The following is a 24,060-nucleotide window of genomic DNA, read 5'->3' on the forward strand; positions in this document are numbered from 1 at the left end:
GAGAAGATGCCGGGAGAAGGCTTGGAGGCGGGACCGGGATGGGGACCTCCCCGCCCTCTAAAATGTGGATGGACTACAGCACCCATCATCCCCGGCTCGGGAGGCCAGCGCCCGGTGAGCCACCGGCAAAGGTTGGAAGAGTCACCCTTTTTTTTTTGACTGCAAGTCCGCCAGAATCCCTTCCCATCACCACCTCTTGGCCGCTATAGGGCTGGAGGAGTCTGTGAAAAAAATAATTTTCCAAAAAGTAACTTCTCCGAGTTCTGGAAGGGAAGCGCTTTTGGTCCTTCTCGGGACAGAAACCAGTTCTCAGCGGGTCCGGAGGCCCCTCAAGCCAAGCCGAACTGGCCGGCTGAGCCTTCCCTTTAAAGTAGTGGTCCACAACCTTGGGCCTCCAGATGTTCTTGGACTACAATTCCCAGAAGCCTTCACCACCACCTCTGCTGCCCAGGATTTCTGGGAGTTGAAGTCCAGGAACATCTGGAGGCCCAAGGTTGGGGACCACTGCTTTAAAGGCTTCCAGGGACGCACCCTTTTAGAGAGGATGCTGTATGTTTCTTTTTAAACTTTTCGTGATGTGTTTGGAAACCGTGTTTGGAAACAAAGTGTCTAAATTTTCTGGTGGATTTGATCTACAACATTTAATTCAATTTTAATTAAATATACAAACTCCCAGCCAGCCTTGGTTCTTGTGCCTTTTAATAGGAATTTGATGTAAAGAAATAAATGGTCACTGGGTGGCTTGAGAATGGCTGAAAGGTCAAGTGGCCGAGGGGGGGGGTGTCAGTGCAAAGAAAGCTGGCAATCTTCCTAACCTTTAGTGGTTCTGGATGTTGCCCTCAAACAGCTACACAACTGCAAAACTTATCTAAAGCATTTCTGCCGCATTCGGACAGCGGACAATGCGAAATTTTACCCTTCCTGATTCATCAGAAACATATTCAACCACAGGTTATCTGTTGCTGAGTTTACTGTGATTTTGGCTTCCTGCAGATTGTACTTTAGCAAGAATACAGTACGGCCCCATTTTCCATGGGATCAGTATCCACTGATTCATTTATCCTTGGTCTAAAAACATTAAAAGAAACATTCCCCCAAATATACAGTACATTTTTAACAATGAAGATATCAGATCTGGCCAACAGAGGAAGCCAGAGATCATGCTATGCATAGTATTAGCTATTATAATAGAGTTTGCTATCATCTGCATTTTTCAGCATCCGCAGGCGAAGTCTGGAACAGATCTCTCGCAAATACAAAGTTCCTACTCTATTCTATTAGTAGCATTTATATTCAGGTGGCATAGGTGTGTGCCTCTTCCTCCCTTTATCCTTACAACGGCCCTATGGAGCAGGCCTTGCTGAGGCTGTGTGAACAAAGGCCCTCCCATTGACCGTTGTCTCAGTGGCAACTAAAAACTCAAACTCCCATGCCCTAATCCAGCACTCGGGCAACGGAATCACACTGGGTTGGCATGAAGGGACTCATTCATATTCACTGTAATCAGGGATATTTAATAATAAGGCTTTGTTTTTATTTGAATGCTTAAGTCTAGCATGAGAAACAACTTACAAATGTCCCAGGGGTTATTAAATAGCCCCTATTAATCCTGCACAGCAGTGTATTCTACCAATCTTCTCTTTCTAGAACACACACACACACAAACGTGTTCTCGGCATTTGCTGCTTGGAATACTCCCTTGATCAGAAAAACATACTCTGAGAAACTTAAAGTGGGGCTGACTGGACTCTTTGATGCACAATTCTGCCTTCACATAACATTTGGACAGGATTTATTCATGTTCTGTAGGGTTTGAAAGAAATCTTAAACAAGTTAATTTGTGACATTTACATTGCAACCCTATACACAATTAGTTGGGGGGCACATTTTCGGTCGGACAGCTAAAAGTGTTTAACTTTGGAAATGACAAATTCAGGAGAAATGGAGCAGCTCTAATGTCGAGGCAAGATGTAGCACAGGCAGTAAGGGGCTATAATGCTGGGCCTGACTGAGTAATACTGTATCCCTCAGACTTCAAAGAAAACCTATCAACATAGTCTTCATTCCAGTTTATGTTCCAATTAAGTTGGCAAAGAAGATGAAACTGAAACCTTCCATCAGAAACTTGAAAACCTCGGGAGGAAACTGATCATACATCAAAAAGACATGCTTATAATCAGAGGCGACTGGAACACAAAAGTAGGAAACAAAGCAGAACCAAATGTGGTTGGAAATGTTGGCCTGGGGGTCAGAAATGAAACAGGAGAATGACTCCTACAGTTCTGTAGCCACTAGACATGCTTTTGGCTTTAATTTAGTTGCATCATTAGCTACAGTCCTTTTCATACCTGTCCTTTGATCTTCCCCGGTAGCTGACTGAATCCTTTTTCAACCTGGGAGTCTCATCTCCCAACACTATCTCTTATTTCAGTTTGGACTTTGTCATTTTAGGGTTTTCAAGGTAAGAAAGATTCAGCAGTGGTTTCCTATTGTTAGCTTGAGTGTCACTACCGTTGTCTGTGAAAGATCCTCCACTAATGTCACGTTCAGTTACCACTGCTACCCTCCAGAGGTTCCTCTGCCCCATCAGCACTGGAACTATCCATTCTCTTCTGCTGATGCCATGACTATCCTTGAAGAGGGTGGATGCGTCTTAGTCTGCTGCCTCGGCTGTGACCATTCAGCCTCCAGCGTCCATGCCAGAAACCCAGGTTCGTAATGGAGTCTACCTTCTTGAATCTACCCCCCTCCCCATGTGCATTTGTCCCTCCAAGAAGGGGGCATAATTCTGTAACAGCCTTTAACTCCTCCAGACTAATTCCAACTGAAGGATGATTTCATCTTGCCAAGACACTGAACTGCAGCAATTTCCTTGGTTTTCTTGTGAGGAGCCTTTCGAAGCCTAAATCGGCTGCTCATATTGAGCACTGCAGAGCTGGAAATAAATCATATTTTTACCAGCAGACAAAATCTGAGTCATTGGCTTCTTTGGAGAGAGAGAGCAGCAACATATTGGAACATGGCAAGTGCATTTTACTCTCTGTGTGGCATGACTCAAGATAATCAGCTTAAGAACAACCCACCGGCCTTCCATCAACCTGCAAAGGAAGACATGGACATTGAGTAGGACGCGTCGAATACTCAGCCTCCCTCCTTCTACATACTCCCCTTGGCTAACTGGATAGAGGGTCCAACCCAAACATACCTATTGTAGTTCAGTGTGGCTCCAATTAAGCTTCCTATGTGAACCAAATGAGGACAGTTTACTCAAAAGGAGCTGAAAAAATTTCATCTGTCAGGCTAGCTGCCATTCTCTGTAACTGGCAGCGTTAAGAATTTCGGTAGAAATACTGTTCATAGCCACACTGGTGTTTGCCGAATTAGGCAGTAAAGATAGAAGCTTCCTTTGGCATGCACCTGAACGAAGGCTATCCAACAGGGAAAGCACCTTCCCAACAATGTTCTTATTGGCTTCTAGCAGCCCTCACGACTTCTATTGGATGAAAAAATTCTTAGGCAATTTGAAAGTACATTTCGTTAACATCAATAATTCATCATTAAAGAATCATCGTAGAGTTGGAACGGACCTTGGAGATCTTCTCTAGTTCAAACCCCTGCCAGGGCAGGAGACCTCATACCACCCGGGCGGATGGCTGTCCAATCTTTTCTTGAAAACCTGCAACAATGGGGCACCCACAACATCGGGAGGCAAGCTGCTCCACTGCTTCATAGTTCTCACCATCAGGAAATTCTTCATTTCCAGGTTGGGTCTCCCTCTGAGGAGTTCCCACCCCTTGGTTCTTGTCCTACCCTCAGGCGCAATGGAGAATAAATTGATGCCCACTTCCCTGTGGCAACCCTTCAGATATTGGAAGGCTGCTATCCTCCTTCTTTAAAAAGTGTACTGTATTTAGTTTGCAGTTCCACAAACTCTGAGGGTTCCACAAACACGGTGACACTGCTTTGCTGCTCTGCTCCCTTTTTGGCTGCAGATTGCAGAATCACCCAGTGGAATTGTATAGATGCGATACCACCAAAAGACACAAGATGGCAATGAGAAGCCACAAGTATATGGTAGGCAATCATTTATCCTACTTACAAACAAAACAGTTCTCTCTCTCTCTTTGTCTGTTGCGGTTTCCCCTTCAGGCTGACCACCTCTTGGATCAGACCATTCAAGCCCTCTGACACGGACATGTGTAATCTCAATCCCCACCTTCAAGCAAAAGTTAAATAAATGGAGTGCACGGATGTGAGTGAAGATGATGGGGACCTGTAAAATCATGGAATGCCCAGAGAGTAATTTCCTACGTTTTGCCTATTAATAATATTAAATTCTGCAAAAAACTGAGGGGAAGTTGTGCTTCTGTAGCTACAGTTCAAATAGCCAGGAAATGGTCCAATATTGCTGCACAATATCGTGCCCGCGTTGCCAGCAGGAAAAAGGATGCCAAGCTTTACAGAGCAAAGGGCAGCCTGAATGATGACATGGCAGCCATCCAGATGGTCTTCTACAGGATACCACTGCACCACTGCAAAGCCATGCACTGGAGGATCCATGATTTATGTAGTGTGGACTGTGGGTACAAATAGCATCTATGATATAAACTTGGTTTAGGGAGGATAACATCTAAAAATCATATGAAATCATGTGGGCCCATAAACTTATGAGTAAACCTACTTATGAGTAAACTAGGTAAACTTAACTCATCAGTAAACCAGGTAAAATGTGTTTTGAGATCATTCAAAGCCACCAAGAGAGAAAACAGTAATTTCTCAACTTAAATGAGTGAGCTGCTGTATATTATTTCTTTTAAAGATAAGATTTTAGAATATTTCCATAGGCAGGAGTTAAACATGTGTGGCCAGGAAGGAGTTAAATGCATTCTTTCACACGGAAGGCCATCGCAGGGTTAAAAGTGACAGACACCTGCCCTGTGGGCCGACTGGAGGCCCATTCTGATGGGCCAGAATGCTATGCCATGCAAATAGTTCCTTTGGAATTCTCAGAAGTTATTTTAAAAAGGAGCAATTTCATAAGTTTTAGGGGTGAACAAACAGTAATTAATCAGTCTGAACTGGAGCTATGATTGCCACAATTCCTGTGGTTGAAAGAAAAGAGCTTTTGGCCTTAGATTCCAAAACATGCATTTCCAAGCACAATTAAACAACAACAAAACAACCCTGCATCTTTGTATCTACGTTGTCCTTAGACTTTTCCGCCAGGGAGCATTAGTGCAGTCCTCACAACTAATGCAGTACAAATTTCTAAGTACCCCACCAAACTTCAGATCCCAAGTTGCAGTAGGAGGGAGCGACAACAGCTCAAGTGGTATCAAACCGTCTTACCGTACAGTGTAGATACAGTCAACATCTGCATTGGTTCAAACTGAAGAAGCACAGGAATTTCTGTGATAAGTTTGCATGAACAACTAATTAGTAACCTGTGATTACTACTGTAAGGCTCTTACTGGAAGCTATTATTTCATAGCTGAAGTTTCAGTATATTGTGATAGTGTGAACAACAACAGGCCCGAAAGCAAGACTCTGCCATGGATATATGTAGGTATCGTCCTATCTTCCACTTACCATGTTCCGAGGGGAGACATCTCTGCACCAAAACCATTAAGTTTCTAGATTATGTTCTTTCCCTACCTCCATGGGGTTGGATTTTTTTTAGGGGGGTACTCCCTCCACTTCTGCTTCCTGTGAAGAGTAGATCTCTTAATATTTTTCACTCTGTCTCAAATTATGCCTCACTCATCTGCCCTCTAAAAGCATAATATCCTTTCACATACATCTATCTAATCCTTTTCTCTATCCTGCAAATCTGATCATACAACTTCAGTCCTCATGCAAGCCAAGCTACCAATATTCTGAATTTTCATCTAGATGCAAATATAAACACTTGTCTTAATAGCCCTTCCAGATGTGAGCAAAGTGCCTCTGAAGAATAAAAGAAAAAGGAGCTACTGTAAATAAATTATGTTATTTCTCCAATAAACTGCTGCATGAAGCAATGCTGTTGCTTAGAGATAAGAATCAGACTGTAGGGAATCCCTTGGAAGCAATGGCCCAGCAAGTATTTAAAAGACAGCAGAAGGATTAAGCCTCTCCATTCAATTCCCAGTGTTACTCCAGAGTTACATGCAGAGAGGCTTTGTTGATTTAACCAGGGTCTGACAACAGGATGATCCAAAATCCTCTTTTTAATATAGAACAGCCATTAGTGCATAAACATGAGGATGCCGCAGAAAGGAATATTAAGAAACAAAGAAAAATGGCAAGACAGCTACCTAAGTTGATGGAACTGAACTTAATATTCACCACTCAATATGATCTTAGTACATAATAAATACCCTTTGTTTCCAATGTGCAATGCCATTGTTTATGTAGTTAAATTGGCATTATCTGTGCAGAAGAAGAGGGAAGCCTCAGAAGTCTTGGGTGAAGCTTGAATGTTTGCAGAATTTGAAAAAGTGCACAGGAGGGGGGGGAAGGTGAGGACACAATGAAGGAAGGACAACACGGAACAGCGCAATACCTTCTTGTAGTGCTCATCAGCCAAATAATGCTGATTGATGGGGTAGGCAGGGATGGAGAACTGGATGGGGAATGAAATGCAGGAGGATGCGTGAATGGGAGTATTCCATGCTGTCACATTTTGTTGCAGATCTCACACGTAGCTTTGAAGTACCTGCTCAATATCCAGAACGCCATGTTCTAATTGCTCTTGTATAAGCAATAAACGGGAGCAATTGGAACATGTAGTTCCATGTACTTCACAAACAGCATTCATAAAGTTCTCCTATTGAACAGCCATCTGGAATATTTCACCTTCTTGCATTCTGATTTGCTTTTAGTCATTCTTGGCCCTGTGCCTCACTGCATACAATGCATAAATAAATACAAGAATATTTATTAACAGATTTTAAAAAATTGCTCTTCAGGCAAAAAGGATAAATTGTAAGGGCAAATCTGACAGTGGAACCAGTTACCTCGGGAGTTGGTGAGTGCTCCAACACTGGATGCATTCGAGAAAACCTGACAGATATGCTTTGATTATATTCCTGCATTGAGCAGGGGGTTGGACTTGATGGCCTTGTAGGCCCCTTCCAACTTCACTTTTCTATGATTCTATGAATCCCAAGTTTTGGTCTGAACTAGAGCCGCCCCAGTTAAATAAGTGGGACTTGCAAACACTGAAGTAATTTCCATAGATCGAATTAGTCCACTTTACTGAGGCTCCCAAACTGGATTTTGGCCTGTAAGAGATACATCCCAGCAACACTGCTGGAGAATTCTCTGTTTCCTAGAAAAAAAGTAAAGAGGTAATCAGGAAAGTTTTCTCTACCATCCTGCTCACAATGAGTCACAGATTAAACTAGCTGCTCCAGGCATGACCAGGGTGCAATTCATGAACATGTAATGGACAAACATTCTCATCTTTTAGCTGTAATTTTTTTAAAGCTACATGCAGGTCATGCCAACCAAAGATCATGCAGTGCATGGGACAACTATCCTGCATAAAAGGAATCAAAAGAGCGGAAAGTGTATTCCTGAACTGCCTATTACTGGAATAGGGCCTGCTCCAGCTCCTTCCAGGATGTTCCTGGGTGAAGAAAGTTGTAGTTTAAAACAGCAACACAGCCTGACATTGGAAATGCAAGATTGTTGTTTCAACTAGCATTTTATATGGCATGTATTTCTGTTAAGTACGTTGAGAAATCAGTCTTATACATTGGACCAAGTACAGCTGTTTTTTTTTTAATCTTGTGAGAAATGAATGATAAGCTAGAACGGTTGAGAATCATTTTGGTTTATGATACTTCATTGGCTTAGGAAGAAGCCCAGTTGTCCCCAGGTTTGATAAAAGAATTAATCATTCTTGGAGCAGGCCTACTGAAATCAATGGGAGAAATTAGTCTTGACTAACTTAAGTCCCATTAATTTCAATGGGACTTCAAGCAGGACTACATTGTGCAACCAATACCCTGTGGATGTAACACTAACTTTCGTTTCCTAAAAGAGCTTCTGGTTTGTTCAACCACTCTGCTGGCAGGTCAAGCTGACAGGAAAGAACTGGGCAGAATGTTCCATAAACTATAAGCCAGAATATTCAGAAATTCTGGTTTATTGTTTTTGCAAATGTAGCCTACATCAACATCGAAAACAGGAAAAACGCTAATGCTCTTGGTTATGGAGGGCAGGGAGGCAGTTAAATTTTTTTCTTCCAATAACTTCTCTTCCTTGTGTCAGAAGTAGGAAAGTGTGGCAAACATTATAGAAATAATATGCTTGCTTCTGAATATGTCCTGTAATAGTAACCCAATACTGGTCGCTGTTGTTGACATGAGGACAGCAAATTGAATACAGCTTTAGAACTGGAAAATACTTTTATTATAAAAATTAACAAAGTATCTATCTATTTATTTATTTGAATTAAAATACTTGTGCTTCACCTCTCTGTTTGTGAACAAAGGCAGCTTACATTAAAATCAAAGTTAAAATAAATGCATCTTCAGGCGCAAGAAACAAATTTAAAATTATGAGAGATTGTAAAATGGTGGTTAATCTCTATACAGTGAAATGCATTAAAACAGTTAGACCACTCTCTCTTTCATCACACTCAGTATTCCTCATTCCCAGGAACATCCACCCTGCTAAGCAATTTTACAGCCGAGTTCAAGTAAGTGCTTGCCAAGCGGGGCTTCACCCTTCTTCTCCCTAGACAAGTATTCATTGAATAATGAAATTTCACAGAATGTGAGTCTATAAAAGGCGATGAAAAGATCCCAACAAAGAGTTCCATGAAATAGTAATTCACTCGCACACAAAAGGTCACGCATAAAAAACAAAGAGGAAATATATTCACAGCCGTTCCAGTGTGTGGACATTCCAGAGGGCTTGAGTTTCTGTTCCATCTTCTTGCAACTTCTCAGATCTGCAAAGCAGAACGTGGTAAATCACTCTCGTTGCTCATTACTTTTGATATTTAGCTTGTAAGCTGCATGGAACTGCCTTTGGAGAGTGTCTGACCACTTCAGCTGGTTGGAAACATTACAGCCAGGGAACTTGTAACTTACTCCCCTCAGCTGGCGGACACTCCTTTGCAAAGCACAATTCAAAATGCTGGTTATAAACCATAAAGTTGTACACGACTTGGGTCCAGACTCATCTCCTGGGCATTAAGATCTACCGGAGGGGCCCTTCTCGTGGTACCACCACCTTCAGAGAGACATGTTCGGTGGAGATGTGAAGGCCTTCTCTGGGGCCTCTCCTTGGTGCTGTCACTCTTTGATGTAAGGCTAGGGTTGCCCCGCCTTCCCTGCTGTTCCTTCTCCAGCATGCAAAGAATTTTTTTTTAATTTAGGCAAGCTTTCAGAAATGAATATCCTTCTGACAATAAGATTTAGCTGAAGTGCTGATTTTGCTTTGTTTGAGCAAGCATTTTGAGTATTTTAATTATGAGGATTTGATGCGCCCTATTTAGTTTTAACAGTATTTTAATACTACTGTGGCCAAAATCCTTTTGCATAAGTTTTTTTTTTCCCTCAGGAGATTTTTGGTTATTAAAGACTTCTGCCTCCTATCCTGCAGCTACCATGCCTTTCATGTAATGATATGGATTATTTGTGAATTGGGCAAGCCACAGGACAGAAGGATGGCACCTTTAATTATCAAAAATTCTTCCCAGCTGGTAACCACCATTCTTGTAGGCTCAACTTACACACAAAACTTTTTTCCAATAGCTTTAACTCTATTTTAGTGTTTGTAACTAACTGTGTTTTAATGCCACTATTTTCTATGTTTATGATATAAACTGCTTCTGGTCCCAATTCTGGGAGAAAGACTGCATATAAACAAATTAAATAACTAAATACTGTAAAAGAGCAGAATTTTCAAGTCTAGACTGCTGTCCATGTATAAAGCCAGGCGGGAGCTGAGAGAAGATGCAGTGGAAAGGAGAGGTAAGTGGGAACGCCAGGTTACCTACCTGTAACTGTAGTTGTTTGAGTGGACTTTTGTGATTCACACTATGGGTAATCTGCACATGCGTGGAGCCTCGCCGGAATATTCTAGCGCTTCTGAGGTAGGGAAGGAAAATACATTAGCATAGACCCCTCCCCCCCAGTAAATGTACCTTGGCACCAAGGCTCTCCCTTCAATTAGGTCAACCGCCGCATAAAGAAAAGGACGTGACAGTGGGGAGGCCAGGTTGGGACCTGTGAATCACAGAGGTCCACTCAAAGGAACTACAATTGCAGGTAAGTAACCTGTTCTTCTTCTTTGTGGCCTCTGTGAATCACACTCTGGGTGACTAATAAGCTGTCTTACCCGGAGGCAGGGTGTCACGCCAAGGCCATGAAAAGGCCATGAACTGAGAAACAGTTTAGAAAAGGAAACAACGGAAAGGTCGGGGGGGGGGGACGCTTCGGCCTTAAGGCTGGAGTGTATCCTTTGAAAATAATAAGGATAATAATAAATAAATTTCAATAACTTTCCTCCTTTCATTTTCAGATTTCTCACAGAAGCAACGATTGAGGCTCTCAACGTGCGGTTGAAAGAAACTGAAGGGAGAGCCTTGGCACCAAGGTACATATACCGGGGGGGGGAAGGGTCTATGCTAATATATTTTCCTTTGCTACCACAGAAGCTCTAGAATATTCTGACAAGGCTCCATGCATGCGCGGATTACCCATAGTGTAATTCACAGAGGCCACGAAGAAGAATCCAGTGATCTGCCTTCTGCAATTGCCTCCTTCAACTATGTTTCATCCTTCCAGCCTGTCATCTGATGTTGACATTTTAGACTATTCACATGATTTTAAAAAATCTTGCTTAAACAAATAGATTTCGTTTTTAAAGAAACCTCTTCCGCAAAGCCCAGTCTGGTCTGGCATCTTGGTACCAATTTCTTCTCAAATGTTCCACTCCTGGATGCTGTTGACAGCTTGGCACATTCTGGTTGGGGGTTTCCCATGACCTGTGATGGATGGCCGCTCGATAAAGGGCACGCTGGATTAGGAAGGCCTTTGTTCTGATCCAGATACACATATACGCATGTGAACAATAATGGGGCAAGGAGAAGTGATGGCATTGCAGGGAAACTGGTGTAAGGATCCCATCGGGACACTGGGGCCCTACATGGCAGCTTCCCCTACAAAATAAAGGTGGCCACCTTAAGCACAGTTTTCAAGAAGAGCAAATAATGTAGCATGTCATTTACCCCATATACTTAAGGCTTGCTGATGTAATGCCCAGTGTGAGTGCAAGCGTTTCCCACACAGAGAGATCTGGGTATGTGGAAAGAACACAACTAGTCTCAGCTACTGCTACCTAAGGTCCCACTCTGAGGTTCACTGAGTCATAGGCAAATGCCTTCATCTGCTCCAGAGGCCTCCTCAGGATGGTCCGCAGCTCTTCATAATCTGGCTTCTCCTCATATTCCAAGGGCATCACTTGCTGCAGGTAACTCCGGACAGCTTCTGCAAAAAGGATCCAGGATATAAGGGAGAATGATGGAATCCTATAAGGAAACCTTTCTAGTATTGCCAAATGCTTAGGCCCCTGCCCTGAAGGCTGTGTGGTTAATTATATATGCATGACAGTAGGGCTCCCGTATCTGTGGGGAAGAAGTCCTAAGCCCCCACTGCGGAGGTGTGGAACCAGGGATTTTAGTGAGTCCATTAACGAGAGGGAGAGGCGGGGGGGAGGGGCAAGAGGAGGAGGTAAGTGAGTGTGTGCACTGAGGGCTAGGTTGCAGCAGTGATGATCAGGTATACCTGCAACCATAGATATTGGTTCCACAGATAAGGAGATCCTACTGTAGCAACATTTATATGTTCCCTTTCTTACAAGAAGCTCAGGGAGCTTTTCTTTTCCACCATTTTCCTTATAACAACCCTGTGATGTAGATCTGGGTAAAAAAGAATGACTACCCCGAGGCTACCCAGTGAATTTCACAGTTCAGGATACCTAGAATTTCATTCTACTCACACTAGCTGTCTATTACAGGCTTTGAGGACCAAATACTAACTGCACTGAGAGGGTGTCCACACTGGCATAAAGATCGAAATAGGGACCGCTGATTTCATGGTTTGGATTTTAAAAAGAGACAGTGTCTGCACATATTTCTACTTAAATTGATTAATTGCAACAGTATAGCAAATGTTTAAAAATGCAATATGAAATAAAGGTAGCACTAAAAGTGTGGAGTGGTTCAAACAAAATGAATGTATTACTCTTTGTGCCACTAGACTTAAAAGACATCTGCTGGAAAATAGAGGTCTTTCTGCCCAATAAAATACAGGTAGCAATGAGGGCAGGCAAACTTTCTCAAGCAAGGGAATGCTATCACAGAGAAGGCACCTTCTCTTGTGACTGTCTACTCTACTTCTAATGATGTGAGAATATAAGAAGAACTTCAACAGGTGGCCTTAATAACTCGGCTTTCAATAGCAGAGATGTAAAGGCTCCTTTTTACATCCTCCAGTATTGAGTTCCATAATTTGCAGATCACAACAAGCTGTTCCATAAAACTGCGGGGTCACTGATACAGATTGAATCCAGAGGAAAGACGGAGGAGTGGCAAAATCCTTGCCTATTTCTGCATGTAAGAAAGTACCAGGCCCTAGAACGGCAGGGGTCTAAGCCTCTGATTACTGGTTTCCCCAAGAACTTAAATTTTTAAAACTGATCACAGCTTGACACATCCCCCAGTTCATTAGCTTCTCCAGTGGCTCACACATGGAAGCTTTCATCTCACTAAGAAAGCCCCTGCTGACTTGTCTCAGTAAGAACTCTGATAAATTGTCTATTTACTATGTAAGAAAGACAGACTTGTAAAATTTGTCAGAGCAAGCCATGTTGAGGAAATATTTAATAGCTAAGGGTGTAAGTAGAAAGAGAAGCTGGGGACCAACTTAGAAGCGGACAGTTTATGAATGTGACAGTTCAGAAGCAATTGTTCTAGAGCTGAAGTGGGCAAAGTGTGCCTCTGTAGATGGTGTTGGTCAACAGCTCCCATCATCCTTCATCATTAGCTATGCTGGCTGAGGAGGGCTGGTGGGAACTGGAGCTGAACATTATCTGTACGGCTGCATTATAGTCTAGACAATGGGAGATGAGAACAACTCATCTAGACATCTCCCAGATGTATTAAGGCAGAAAAAAAAATAAAAACCCTGAAACATGGGCCTGCCCCACACACTGGGCTTCTGTTTAGAGCCTTGATTTGGGCTCTGTGTAGATTAGTCAACTGGAGTGCATTTCAAGTAAATAATAAAAAGAAACTCTGATGCAAGTGTTGGGTGCTTGCTATTTTAGAGTAAAGATTTCCATGACACTCCTTCTCAGGCAAATAATATGGTTTGCAGTTATGAACCGGATAAAAGTAAGACTGCCTTATTATGCTACACAAAACCCTCAAATGACAGCCTGAGTATAAATGTGACAAAAAAACCTTCTAAACAAATACATACCTGGAATTGCTGCCCAACCATGTGTCAGTTTTGGATGCTTGATAACATCTGATTTGTACCTACAGTAACAGAGACAGAGAGAAGTGATTGTTCAAACAAAAAATGTGGAAAAATAAGACTGAGCAGAGAATCCACTGGCATCCTTACTCATCTTTTTGCAAACCCACTAAAACAGATCACAGAATCATAATACTGCAAGAGATATCTGAGGTCATTAGTCCAACCCACTGCTGCATGCAGGCCCTGCTGTGTGGGATCCAATGCCATTATATTTGACAGATGGCTGTTAGTCTCTACTTAAATACTAACTGAGGACCTACCAGCTTCCAAGTTCTCCTAAACTTTAACTAAATTCTGTTTCCCTGTGATTTCCACCTGAAGGCTTTAAGTTATTTCCTCTGGAGGCATGAAGGATGCCCAAAGGGGAGAGATATTTCTCCTGACAACTAGACAATCATATTGTCCAAGATTGCAGGGGCACAATACCTGCCATGCTCCATGTCACTCAGCATCTTTCTGTGCCCAAGACTCAAAGCTATTTTGCCAGTCTAGGAAATAAGGAAACTCGATGGGAATTGCAGAGAGTGAAATGTCACATCTAGATTGAGAGAAGGCGCAGCATGGAATCGAGGAAGAGTCAAGCTCACTCTCTTTAAGGGCTCCAATGATAATGGGCAGAACTGACTGCAACTGCACATGCAGTTAGGGTTGAAAAAAACTGCTTTAGCTTTTACTGCTAATGGCTTTAATTTTTCCCCACCGTTTCATCCAGATGTACCAAGGGTTTCCTTTTCAGTCTCATGAGAATAGTGTGATGCCCATGCTAAAAAACAAGGACTTCTAGGCACAGCACAACACAATGCATGCACACACACTCCTACCTCTCTTTCTTCTCCATGACTACACCTGGATCCGTCAGATCCTCAGACCAGGGAAGAGACCCACACAGCCACTTCACCAGACAGTAACCCAAGGACTCAAGATCGCTCCGACGGGATGGTGCTGATAGGGCATGAAAAGAAAAGACATACACAGGAAAAAAAAACACCCTTTAAAGCCCAGTTCCAGCCTTATATTCCAGAAGAATAAGGGAGATGTTTTGTAGGTCAAAGGACCAACAAACAGGTTAGTGGGATCAGCTCTTGAACCATCACAGGTGCAAGGATAAGACAGAGCATGGAGCAGTTGAGTCCTCAGCCAGCATGGTCAAGCTCAGAAAAAAAAATCAGAGGGCAGGGCAGGGATTAAACTAAAACCTCACATGACATATACTGTACACACCATATTCTATCTGACACATGAAGTTTCATGCTCAGGTTGCAAACCATGAAATCTCACCAGCTCCTTTATGGCTCTCCAGACTGATGAACTCCAAGGTGCCCTCATGACGAGTCCTGCTGCCCTCACGCTGAGAAACATGCACTCCTCCAGGGCTGTATCGGAAAGCAAAGCAGTAATTTGCCAGGGTGACCTGCAGGAAAAAGCAACAGTGCTCAACAGGGTGCTATGGTTACCAGTCAAGAGAAAGGTAACGTGCTACCAGCCAAGTCTAATCTTCAGCAGCTTTACCAAATGCCCTATGTCCTAACACCCTGATCAATGTCTCTTCAATATCTTGGAAGACATCACTGTCAGAACAGTTTTACTCAGCAGGTACCATAGTATCTTGTGGCTTCCCACAGTGACCTCCACTGTTCCACACAATAATAATCTCCCTGTAGCTTTCTTATTCCAGTTTGCCCAATAGGAAAGACATGTTTCTCCCCTAGCACTTATCTCAGATAGCTGACAGGAGAGCAAGATATTTATTTCCCAAATTGACTGGTTTACCCCTTAAAATACATATAAACTTGCAGCTTCCCATTTGAAGGAATAGTATGTTCTCCTGAGCACTCACTCATCAGCAAAGCATGTCCCTCATTTGTTCACATTCACAGTCCTTACCATGGCAAGATTGGCAGGATTCACATATATGTTCTCAGCAGTGATATCCCCATGGGTATACTCATTCTCATGAAGGTACTCCAGAACATCCAGCTAAAGAAAAGATTAAACCAGAGGAGGCATGTCACCAGTGGAATGTCTGCATTCCCACGGTCATTGACCCATGGACCAATTTTCCTTGAAATAGTTTCAGAAAGTGATGGGGGTGACGCTTTTGCCTTTTACAGTCTGAGATAAATAGCTGAAACATCCACTCACTATTCCAGTCTGATAAGAAGCGTTTTGCTTGTTTGAACAACACTACACACTATAAATCCATAGTCATCACTGGGCTGATGAGCAATATCTATAGAGGGCTGAATACTTGTTTTTAGCCCAAGAGCACATCAAACATTGGCTGAGAATAGAAGGACTCCTATATGTCCATTCTCACATGCACACACAACTTTGGAGTCACTGAGAGATGGAAGGATGAAATCCTCCTTCCCCCACCATTGACACGGAGTGCTGCTTTGCTGCTGCCAATACCAGTGGCAACCCACATCTACTGTGGAAAGAATTGGAGGCACTGCACAGCACCGGATTCTAGTCCTGCTTCAGGAGAGCATCTGCTCTGTGGACCAAACTTGGCAGAATTACACCATCTTAATCTGACAGCCTCTTCTCCCCTGAAATATGACCAAATTAATAGAGTAGCTAAGAACACTGGTAGGGATAGGATGGCACTTGTATCCAAGTCACCTCTGTTCCAGTGGCATGGCAGTCACCCATAATATCCCAAGTAAGTTGCAAAATATATAGCTTGAGAGAATGCATCAACAGGTATTGTTGAGAAGCCCCCTCCCTCCGCTTCCCCCCTTCTTCTTCTTTCCTGGTGTTCCATACCAGCCTGACTGCAAGCTGCAATGCAGCTTTCTGTGTCATCCTGTTTGCAGAATCATCCAGGTTGGACTGAAGAGAGCGACCCAAATCAGAGAAAACGAGGAACCTGCCAATCAAAGGAGACAATGCTGCAAATGAATTCTGCTATTAGTTAGAGATTTCAGCTAGTGTTCATCTGTTCCCTTTCCTCAGCTACCCCATCTATGTGTTTTTGTACTCCTCCTTCAGTCCTACTGATTGCTGAATAATAGTAAAAAACACCATTAATTAGGATGAGTGTGAAATGGAAATAATGCAGTTTATTTCAGTTGACCTTAGGGTCATGAACTTCCAAGAATTACTTGAGTCCACTCCCTGACTTGTTATATACAAAATTTATTATTATCAAAAGACTAGATGTGGGAAGGTGCATAGTAAAAAATGCAGCAACAAGGAAAGGCTAAGAAGAGAACGGCAGTACTGGACAAAAATATGTTAGTAAAATGACTGGGTATTTTTCCCTGCTGGAAAACAGGATAGCAAATGAGTGGAAACAACACCACATTGGGAAGAGTAACATAATGTAAGCATTGAAGTTAAAATGTTGCAGACAGAAAGTTAGGATATGTAGTGAAGTAAAGAAGAGGTGTACTATTTGATTCACTGTTCTAATCAATTATTCCTTACTTGCAAGGAGCTAAGATCATAGAAACAAGCTCATAAAATGTTTCAGAACTGTGGGGGGGGGGGAGAGAGAATATTTGTGAGTTCTCTCTCTCTGCAACTCTTAGTACAAAGTTGAACCTTGACAGGGGTCAAGAAAGACACAGAAAGAGTGGTATAAAAGAAATCGGAAAGGACAGTCAAGAAAGTGCAAGATTGGTGGTGGAGAGATGGTGGCACTGGAGAAGCGAGGGTTGTGGGCACTAAAGAAAGAGGTGATGCAGGAATTCCCTAGTCACGACTGCCTCACCTGTAGCTGTCATAGAGGCCAAAACCAACGCAATCGGGGATCCCCAGCAATGGTACGGCATGCTGTTTCTTCCATTTCTCCACTGCCATGGGAGACAAAATAGGAAAAATAGGAGAAATTTAGTAAACAAAGGGGGACTCTCCCAACTTTAATGTTAAACATTGGCATGAACAGTTTTATTCATTGTTATTATTATTATTATTAATCATTCATCATAGAATCGGTGTAGGGTTGGAAGGCACCTTGGAGGTCTTCTAGTCCAACCCCTGCCCAAGGCAGGAGACCTCATCCCATCCCAGATGGATGACTGTTCAATCTTTTCTTGAAAACCTCCAGCAATGGGGCACCCACAACATCGGGAGGCAAGCTGTTCCACTGCTTCATGGTTCTTACCATCAGGAAATTCGTCCTTATTTCCAGGTTGGATCTTCCCTTGGTTCTTGTCCTACCCTCAGGCTCAATGGAGAATAAACTCCCATTATATTATCCTAAGGTGACAGTGAGTCTCTTTTAAAAGACTCACTCTGCTCTGATGAATCCTGACTTTGCTTCTCACCTTGCTCTGTTCTTTGTAAACTTCCAAACCCCTTCCAGTTCTCTTAACTGTTAGTTAATAGTCCATCGAAAAGGTCTATACTCACAGTATGTTTTGCATTCACACACCCATCTCCTCTTTTAAAAATAAAATGGACAGCTTGGCTTGGTTTCCATAGAAAACTGTCGGTTCAGCGCTGTGGCAGATTTTTTTTCCTCTTCCCCCCCTCCCGCCCCAGGTCTCTCTGAAGTCAGTGTTTGACTCCCCTCTGAGTTCCTCCTCTCCTGGAGGTAACTTTGAGTCAGCCAAAAAATCTCTTAGCTGATTTAATCTGAAACCCCCGCAGCTTCGACGCTGCAGCTTTGATCCGCTCGATCAGAATCTTGCTGTTTTCTCTAGCCACACCCACCGGAAGTCCCCGGGTCATTTATGAAGACAGAATCTTGAGGGACCCCACTGCACACTTTCCTCCACATAGATGTGGCTCCATTGAGTGTGGTTGGTCAGCCCTTTACTAAACAGATAGTAAACATATGCCATCATGGCAAATGGGAAACAGCCCTTTTGATATTTAGAAATTTTGCCACTTCTGCAAAATGAAATATAACTATAGTCTATCAGTATTATGGAGTATAACATTGTTTAACACAATAACAAAAAATTGAGTATTGTAGCACCTTAATGATAAATTTATTTCAGTACGAGTGTTTGCGGACTACAGCCTGCTTTCTCAGCTACATAAGAACTAATCAGGCATTACTGGATGCAGTTTCCTCAACTGACTTAACAGGAAGTGCCCAGGCCGTTCATTGGTAGCTTGTTGGTTTCTTCATGTGATCTAATTAAAAATCAAATGAAAAGAGATTCCTGCTTTTGCAAACAGGCAGGCCAATCCACTGAGCTATTCTGGTTATATATCTGGTCCATTGTCAAGTATCCTAACAATTTTTAAAGCATCAAACACCCCCTCAAAACAAGTCTATTTTGGATTTCAGCAGGATGTGGCAAATCAATTGAAACATCTATTTTCTACAGAAATTAATGAAACAGATATATTTTAATACAATGGCAAGACATTTTTGCTTCTATTTTCTTTGTCTGCACTGAATAAAAGCGTCGTGTGTTTAAGGCAGCAATTTTAGAAAAGGCTTGAATATCAGGAAAAACATCTTAAGTGTTAAGGCAGTATGACAATGGAACCAGTTATCTCGGGAGATGGTGAGCACTCCAAAACTGGAGGCACTCAAGAGAAAATTAGGCAACTATCTGTCACATTTACTTTGATTTGGATTGATGCATTCAGCAGGTTGTTAGCCTCCATGGCTTTATAGGCCCCTTTCAACTCATTTATTCTATGACTGTGTATAAGAATCTACTAGCTGAAAAGGCATCTCAATCAGTCAAGGAAAGCCTTACCTGTGACCTTCTTTGCAGCTCGCTGTAAGAAGTTCTGTTCATTGAATATCCTCCCATCTCTGGCATCCTGCAAGGAAGAAATAGAGAAACCGGCACTGAAATATTTTTCTCTGCCTCATTGCTAATCTTTCATTAATTGCTACAAGAAAGTTGGCCTATATGTAATTTCTCTAACATTCAACAGATTTTTCAGAGCCAAGGAAAGACTCCCACATTTGTCTTACAGATGGGGAAAAAAAATAATCGAGATTTGAGAGATGAATCTGCACCAAGACATATGGAGAAAGTAAGCCTAGAATGCCACTAGGGAGGCCTTTCTAATGAGCTAACAGCGAGTGCGTTTAGTATCGTACAAACCCACACATGAGGGGCATCTGGAATGCAACGTGTTGCTCTTTCTCTTTTGTATGAGAAAAGGTGAATAGTCCACAAAGTTAGGAATAAAAGATCGAGAAACGGGGAATCTAAAATAACAGAAGGTCTTGCGTAGGTGTCTCTAGTGATCAACGGGTAGATGTGTCAAACACATCCGGGGAACTATACTTGGCACTCAAGTTCTTATTGTCACTCTAAAGTCACCCATCTCACTCTGTATTTTTTCTTCTACTCTACTACTCCTGTTGTTGAGAAAAGATTATACATTCCCATAAAACACTGAAGGGTCTAGAAGGCTGTCTACAAGTTTCCTTAGACAACAGTTGCCATTTAAGCCTCAAAGAACAAGAAGCAAAAGAAATAAGGATGCCTCACTGAATGGCTAATGTCTCCTTGTGTGGAAATGCACACACAGGAAGCAAGACACTTCCAGAATGGGGGAAAGATATTTGTTCAGGCTGCAGGCTTTCGAGAGAGAACACAGCCAGCCTTGCAATGGCTTCCATCCATGTAAGGCAAGGCTGGGGATCCTGTGATCCTCAAGATGTTGCTGAACATTGGCTCAAGCCAGACTAGTGAATGGTCAGGAATCATGATGGGAGTAGTAGGGCCACAGACCACTCTCTACTCTTGCGAGTCCCCTTGCCATGTTTCCCCTGCTGAGAGTTAACCAATGTCCTGCCAATGTTCAGTTTTAGCACCTGCAATATTGTACTTTACATCCAGTACAGAGATATGAACTCACAAGTTTGAGGGAGTATTTCTGCTTTGCAAGGCTGGCTCCAGATACTGATTTTGCTGTGAAACGACAAAATAAATGAAAAGCATGCATTTTGTGGCTTTATACATTGGTCTCAACAATCCACTGATAATATTGTCACTGAGACCTCCTGCTTGCAAACTCCAAACATATTTTACAGCTACGCAAGCACTGGTTTATTTAAAGTATTGAGATAATGTATTCGTAAACACAACAACAGAAGCCGGGTGATCCTTCAAGGTTTTACATCCAGAGTTTAAGAATAATTTTCCTCTGTCCTCTCCAACTGTTGCATACCAGCTTTGGTACAACACTCTTCATAATTTTGAATAATTGCTGTTTACCACCTAGGAAAGCAAGCCAGGCTCGCATGCCTAGTACAGCCCTGAGAAACAAAAAATGTATCAGTATAACAGACTGGGTGACGAGGACTTATAGGTGACAAATCCCCTGCCATGTAGCATCCTTTTGGCATGCGATTTTTTCAGAGCAAGAGCTTCCAGGAAATGATTGGCACATATTAGACATACGTTATGTCACTGCACATTCCCACCATTTGGCAAAAATGATAACCTGTTAAGTGGATGGGAAAGCAAGGTAGGATTCCTAATAGAATAGACCCTTCTCCAGGTGTCCCAGCTTTCAGGTGTCAGGTGAGTGATGATGGGAGAAGGCCTTTTTGGTGATAAAGCAATCCCACTTATGGAGCACCCACATTAGAGTTGTCTACCTGTGAAGTTTTTAACTAAATGTAGGTGCCAAGTAAAAACTTTCTTCCAAATAGGACACTGATTTTTACAATATAGTGAAAACAAACGAGTCTGCTTTATCTAGTGTTCTATTTTTGTTTTTCATGGGTCACATTGGTATCCCAGGAAGCCAACAATTCTGCCTTTAAACCATGACTTGAAGACAATGAATAATAGTTCACATGTAGCAGGAAGCTAAGGTTAGAGGTCCAGCATCTTGACTTGTTTACCTATTTGTGTGAAGTGGGGAGTGAAGCGGGAATCAGTGAGCTTCACATATAAGTGCATACTGTGCATCTATATGCTGATTTACTTAACCAAGTCATGCCAGCTTCCTATTATATAGGAGGGTAGCAAGTTCCCATGCTACTATAAGTTTACTGTTTCTGGTGCTAGCTGATTTGTTTTGGTATCTTATACACTTAAATTCTTATTTTTCTGATTTTGTATTAGTTTATCATGAACTCTTTAAGATGTGTACTTCAAATAGAAAAAGACATAAATGCTTCCAACAACAACAAGCCTGAAATAATGGCTGAAATCCTGTTGCTTAGCACAGTGAGTCACAACTAGAGTAGGCCCACTGAATCAATGGAACATATGGAGGAGCTGAACAATCAAATCTCCACTAATTCAATAGGCCTACATTAGTTGGGTCTTAATACACTAAGCAGCACGATTTCAGCCAATATGTCAAGCAAAACTGTATGACAGGGCAGATATACAGCCTTTTTCACTTAAAGATCGATTTTTCTTCAGAAAGTGGTAAAGAGAACAGAGATGTAGTTGCAGTCTAGTAAGTGACCACGTGTGCATCTTTTATACCTTCATACATCAGCCCATGATCACTCTCGCTCAGAAGTTTTGTCAGCATCCATTGCTTGTCGTTCAGGTCTCTCAAGATCTGACCTTCCAGGAGAGGTTTCACGGTGGCAGTTTTCTTCCTCCTGGGAGACTGGGCACTGGGCGCGGCTTTCCAAAAGAAAGATTAGTAATGGTTAATGAGAAGCAGCTTCACGAGGGTCCAAGACAGAGCGGGAACTCTTCTTTCCTCTCCCTGTTCCCAACAAGGAACTAACATACAAGCAGTGCTAACATTTTTACTGTACTTAGTATAAGCCATCAGCCCAAACTAAAGTCTGAGGACTTAGGTAGCCTGGAGGTGTCACGCTGCCCACCATCATTGAAGTACCAGTTAGAAGATCATACTGGTGCTTCTGCTGTCCCAACAGCTTTCTCCACCAAGTTAGAAAAAAGCTGCATGAATGGAAACTCATTAAAAGATATTTATGTTGCTGCTATCATGTAGCAGAAATGGGCAGATACTGTTGCTGTTTGGAAGCAACCACAGCCTTCCCTTCTATACCCATCTCGCCAGTCCAGGTGAGAAGTACTGCAGGAGCATGCTGGCAATGATGAGGTAAACATCAGGAAGAACTCAGTTCTAATCCCATCTCTAACAGGAATTCAGCACCTGGCTGTTTGCTAGAGGTGGCCAGATTTCTGGCTTGTGGAATCCACTTTGATCTACAAATAGCAGCTTGGTACTAGAACATCTTACATTCAAGAATTTATCTGGAGTGCCAGAACTGTAATAAACTCTTAGTCCTTCCACTAGAAAAACAATTCATTGGCACCAAAAGATTTCTTCCTTTCAGCAATAATAAGTAGGCTGGTGTGTGTAATTTTCTGTTGCTACTGATTTAAAAAAAAAGGAATTGGGAATCACCAAGTTGAAATGATCCAGATCTGCTTTTTGCCTAATTTTGCTATAAGGAAATCCAATCTCTCTCATCAATGATCTAGAATGCAGGAATAGGAGGTTCAGGATGCCACTGGTTGCAATCCTCACATTCAAATGATATATGGGCAAGTGTCAGGCATGTGTATTAAAAGGGGTCTCTAAGAAAAGTGTATTAGGAAATACATTTCGCTTAAAGGTCCAACCACAGCCTGATACACGAACCTAATACACAAATACACTTCTTTCCCTTGTCTTAAAGGGCCAATTGAGAATCTGCAGATTCGGGCTGCAGGGAGGTCTCTTTTAAAAATTCATTTTTAAGTAATGTTTTCAATATGTACAGATTGTCATCTTAAATCTCGATCAATTCCTTTTGACTAATTGCTGATTTTAATCTTTTTGTATGCTGTCTTGGGTCTCGACTAGGGGAGAAAGGTGGGATAAAAATAAAATAAATAAAATGAACACATAACAATAAAATCTTTGCAATGCTCACAAATACTCACCTTTTTCTTTTGGGGATGGGGTAGCCACTGACTTTTGTGGAGGGCTTTCTTTAAATGAAACAAAAGCTTTGTCTTCACTGGGTGAGAGTGTGTCTACTTTTTTCACTGCAGGAGACCTTTGTAGGTGATCCCGGATGTCCTGGCTCAGTTCTAAACCAGACAGAAGTGGCATTGTCAGTAAGAAAAGATGTCCCAAGGTAGGTGTGTTGATAACATGCAATACACTTGGACAAGTATCAGGTCCATTGATCTCAGCAACAATCACCACAATGGCTGAGCTGCCATTGCTAGAACTAGCCAGGGTCAGATACCAGACTGGGGTTGATGAGCAGTAGCATTTGGTGGGCAACCTGGTGGAAGCCTAAGCCTACTTCCGGTCCAAACATCTGAACATGCTGGCCTTGCTGTCTTCCTTCTGTTAGGCCCAATCCGACATTCAGACTGTGGGATAAGGGGTAGCAAAATAAAAATAATGGGGTGTTGCTTGACAATTGATTTAGTACTGCTGAACCATTAATGGACAAACAGTTGCCTCCTTGAAATGAAGATGGATGGCAGGACAATATGGCAGTAATGATGGGCAATAATTGGCAGGGTTTTGCCAGCAAAGATTAAGACAAAAGTAGTAGCAAGTATAGGCATGAAACCAGGGGCTTTACGCAGTGCAACTACCATGGGCCCACCTGTTCATTAGTAAGTGAGCTGTGAGGACT

The 24,060-nt window shown here is 42.3% G+C and overlaps 1 protein-coding gene and 2 long non-coding RNA genes across 6 annotated transcripts in view; 2 read left to right on the top strand and 1 right to left on the bottom strand.

The window, feature by feature from the left end:
• On the top strand, positions 1-12,233 carry LOC140702606 (uncharacterized). Of its 3 annotated transcripts, none has more exons than XR_013539111.1 (3): positions 1-131; positions 10,522-10,596; positions 12,019-12,233. It is a non-coding gene; the product is annotated as an uncharacterized LOC140702606 (long non-coding RNA). The 3 variants fall into 3 exon arrangements; XR_013539112.1 differs by lacking the exon at positions 12,019-12,233 and adding an exon at positions 10,718-10,885; XR_012081817.2 differs by lacking the exon at positions 12,019-12,233 and having other exon boundaries at positions 10,522-10,662.
• Positions 8,378-24,060, bottom strand: part of VRK3 (VRK serine/threonine kinase 3) — a 21,536-nt gene continuing 5,853 nt past the window's right edge. The window contains exons 3-14 of one of the 2 annotated variants that reach the window (XM_078381374.1): positions 23,348-23,497; positions 21,923-22,069; positions 20,334-20,386; positions 19,214-19,280; positions 17,263-17,344; positions 16,314-16,416; positions 15,429-15,521; positions 14,823-14,955; positions 14,366-14,486; positions 13,485-13,543; positions 11,341-11,489; positions 8,378-8,944 (exon numbers count right to left, since the gene is read on the bottom strand). In XM_078381374.1, the coding sequence (XP_078237500.1) occupies positions 11,341-11,489; positions 13,485-13,543; positions 14,366-14,486; positions 14,823-14,955; positions 15,429-15,521; positions 16,314-16,416; positions 17,263-17,344; positions 19,214-19,280; positions 20,334-20,386; positions 21,923-22,069; positions 23,348-23,497 (1,157 nt within the window). In that variant the 3' untranslated portion in view covers positions 8,378-8,944. Of the gene's footprint in view, positions 8,945-11,230; positions 11,490-13,484; positions 13,544-14,365; positions 14,487-14,822; positions 14,956-15,428; positions 15,522-16,313; positions 16,417-17,262; positions 17,345-19,213; positions 19,281-20,333; positions 20,387-21,922; positions 22,070-23,347; positions 23,498-24,060 lie in introns of both variants that reach the window. The other variant, XR_013539110.1, reaches the window with a different exon arrangement.
• LOC140702607 (uncharacterized) overlaps positions 23,426-24,060 on the top strand; it is a 2,816-nt gene continuing 2,181 nt past the window's right edge. The window contains exon 1 of the long non-coding RNA XR_012081819.2: positions 23,426-23,544. This is a non-coding gene — a long non-coding RNA (uncharacterized LOC140702607). The remainder of the gene's footprint in view (positions 23,545-24,060) is intronic.

The sequence above is a fragment of the Pogona vitticeps genome, chromosome 13 (genome assembly GCF_051106095.1).
Source record: "Pogona vitticeps strain Pit_001003342236 chromosome 13, PviZW2.1, whole genome shotgun sequence".
Classification (NCBI taxonomy): domain Eukaryota; kingdom Metazoa; phylum Chordata; class Lepidosauria; order Squamata; family Agamidae; genus Pogona; species Pogona vitticeps.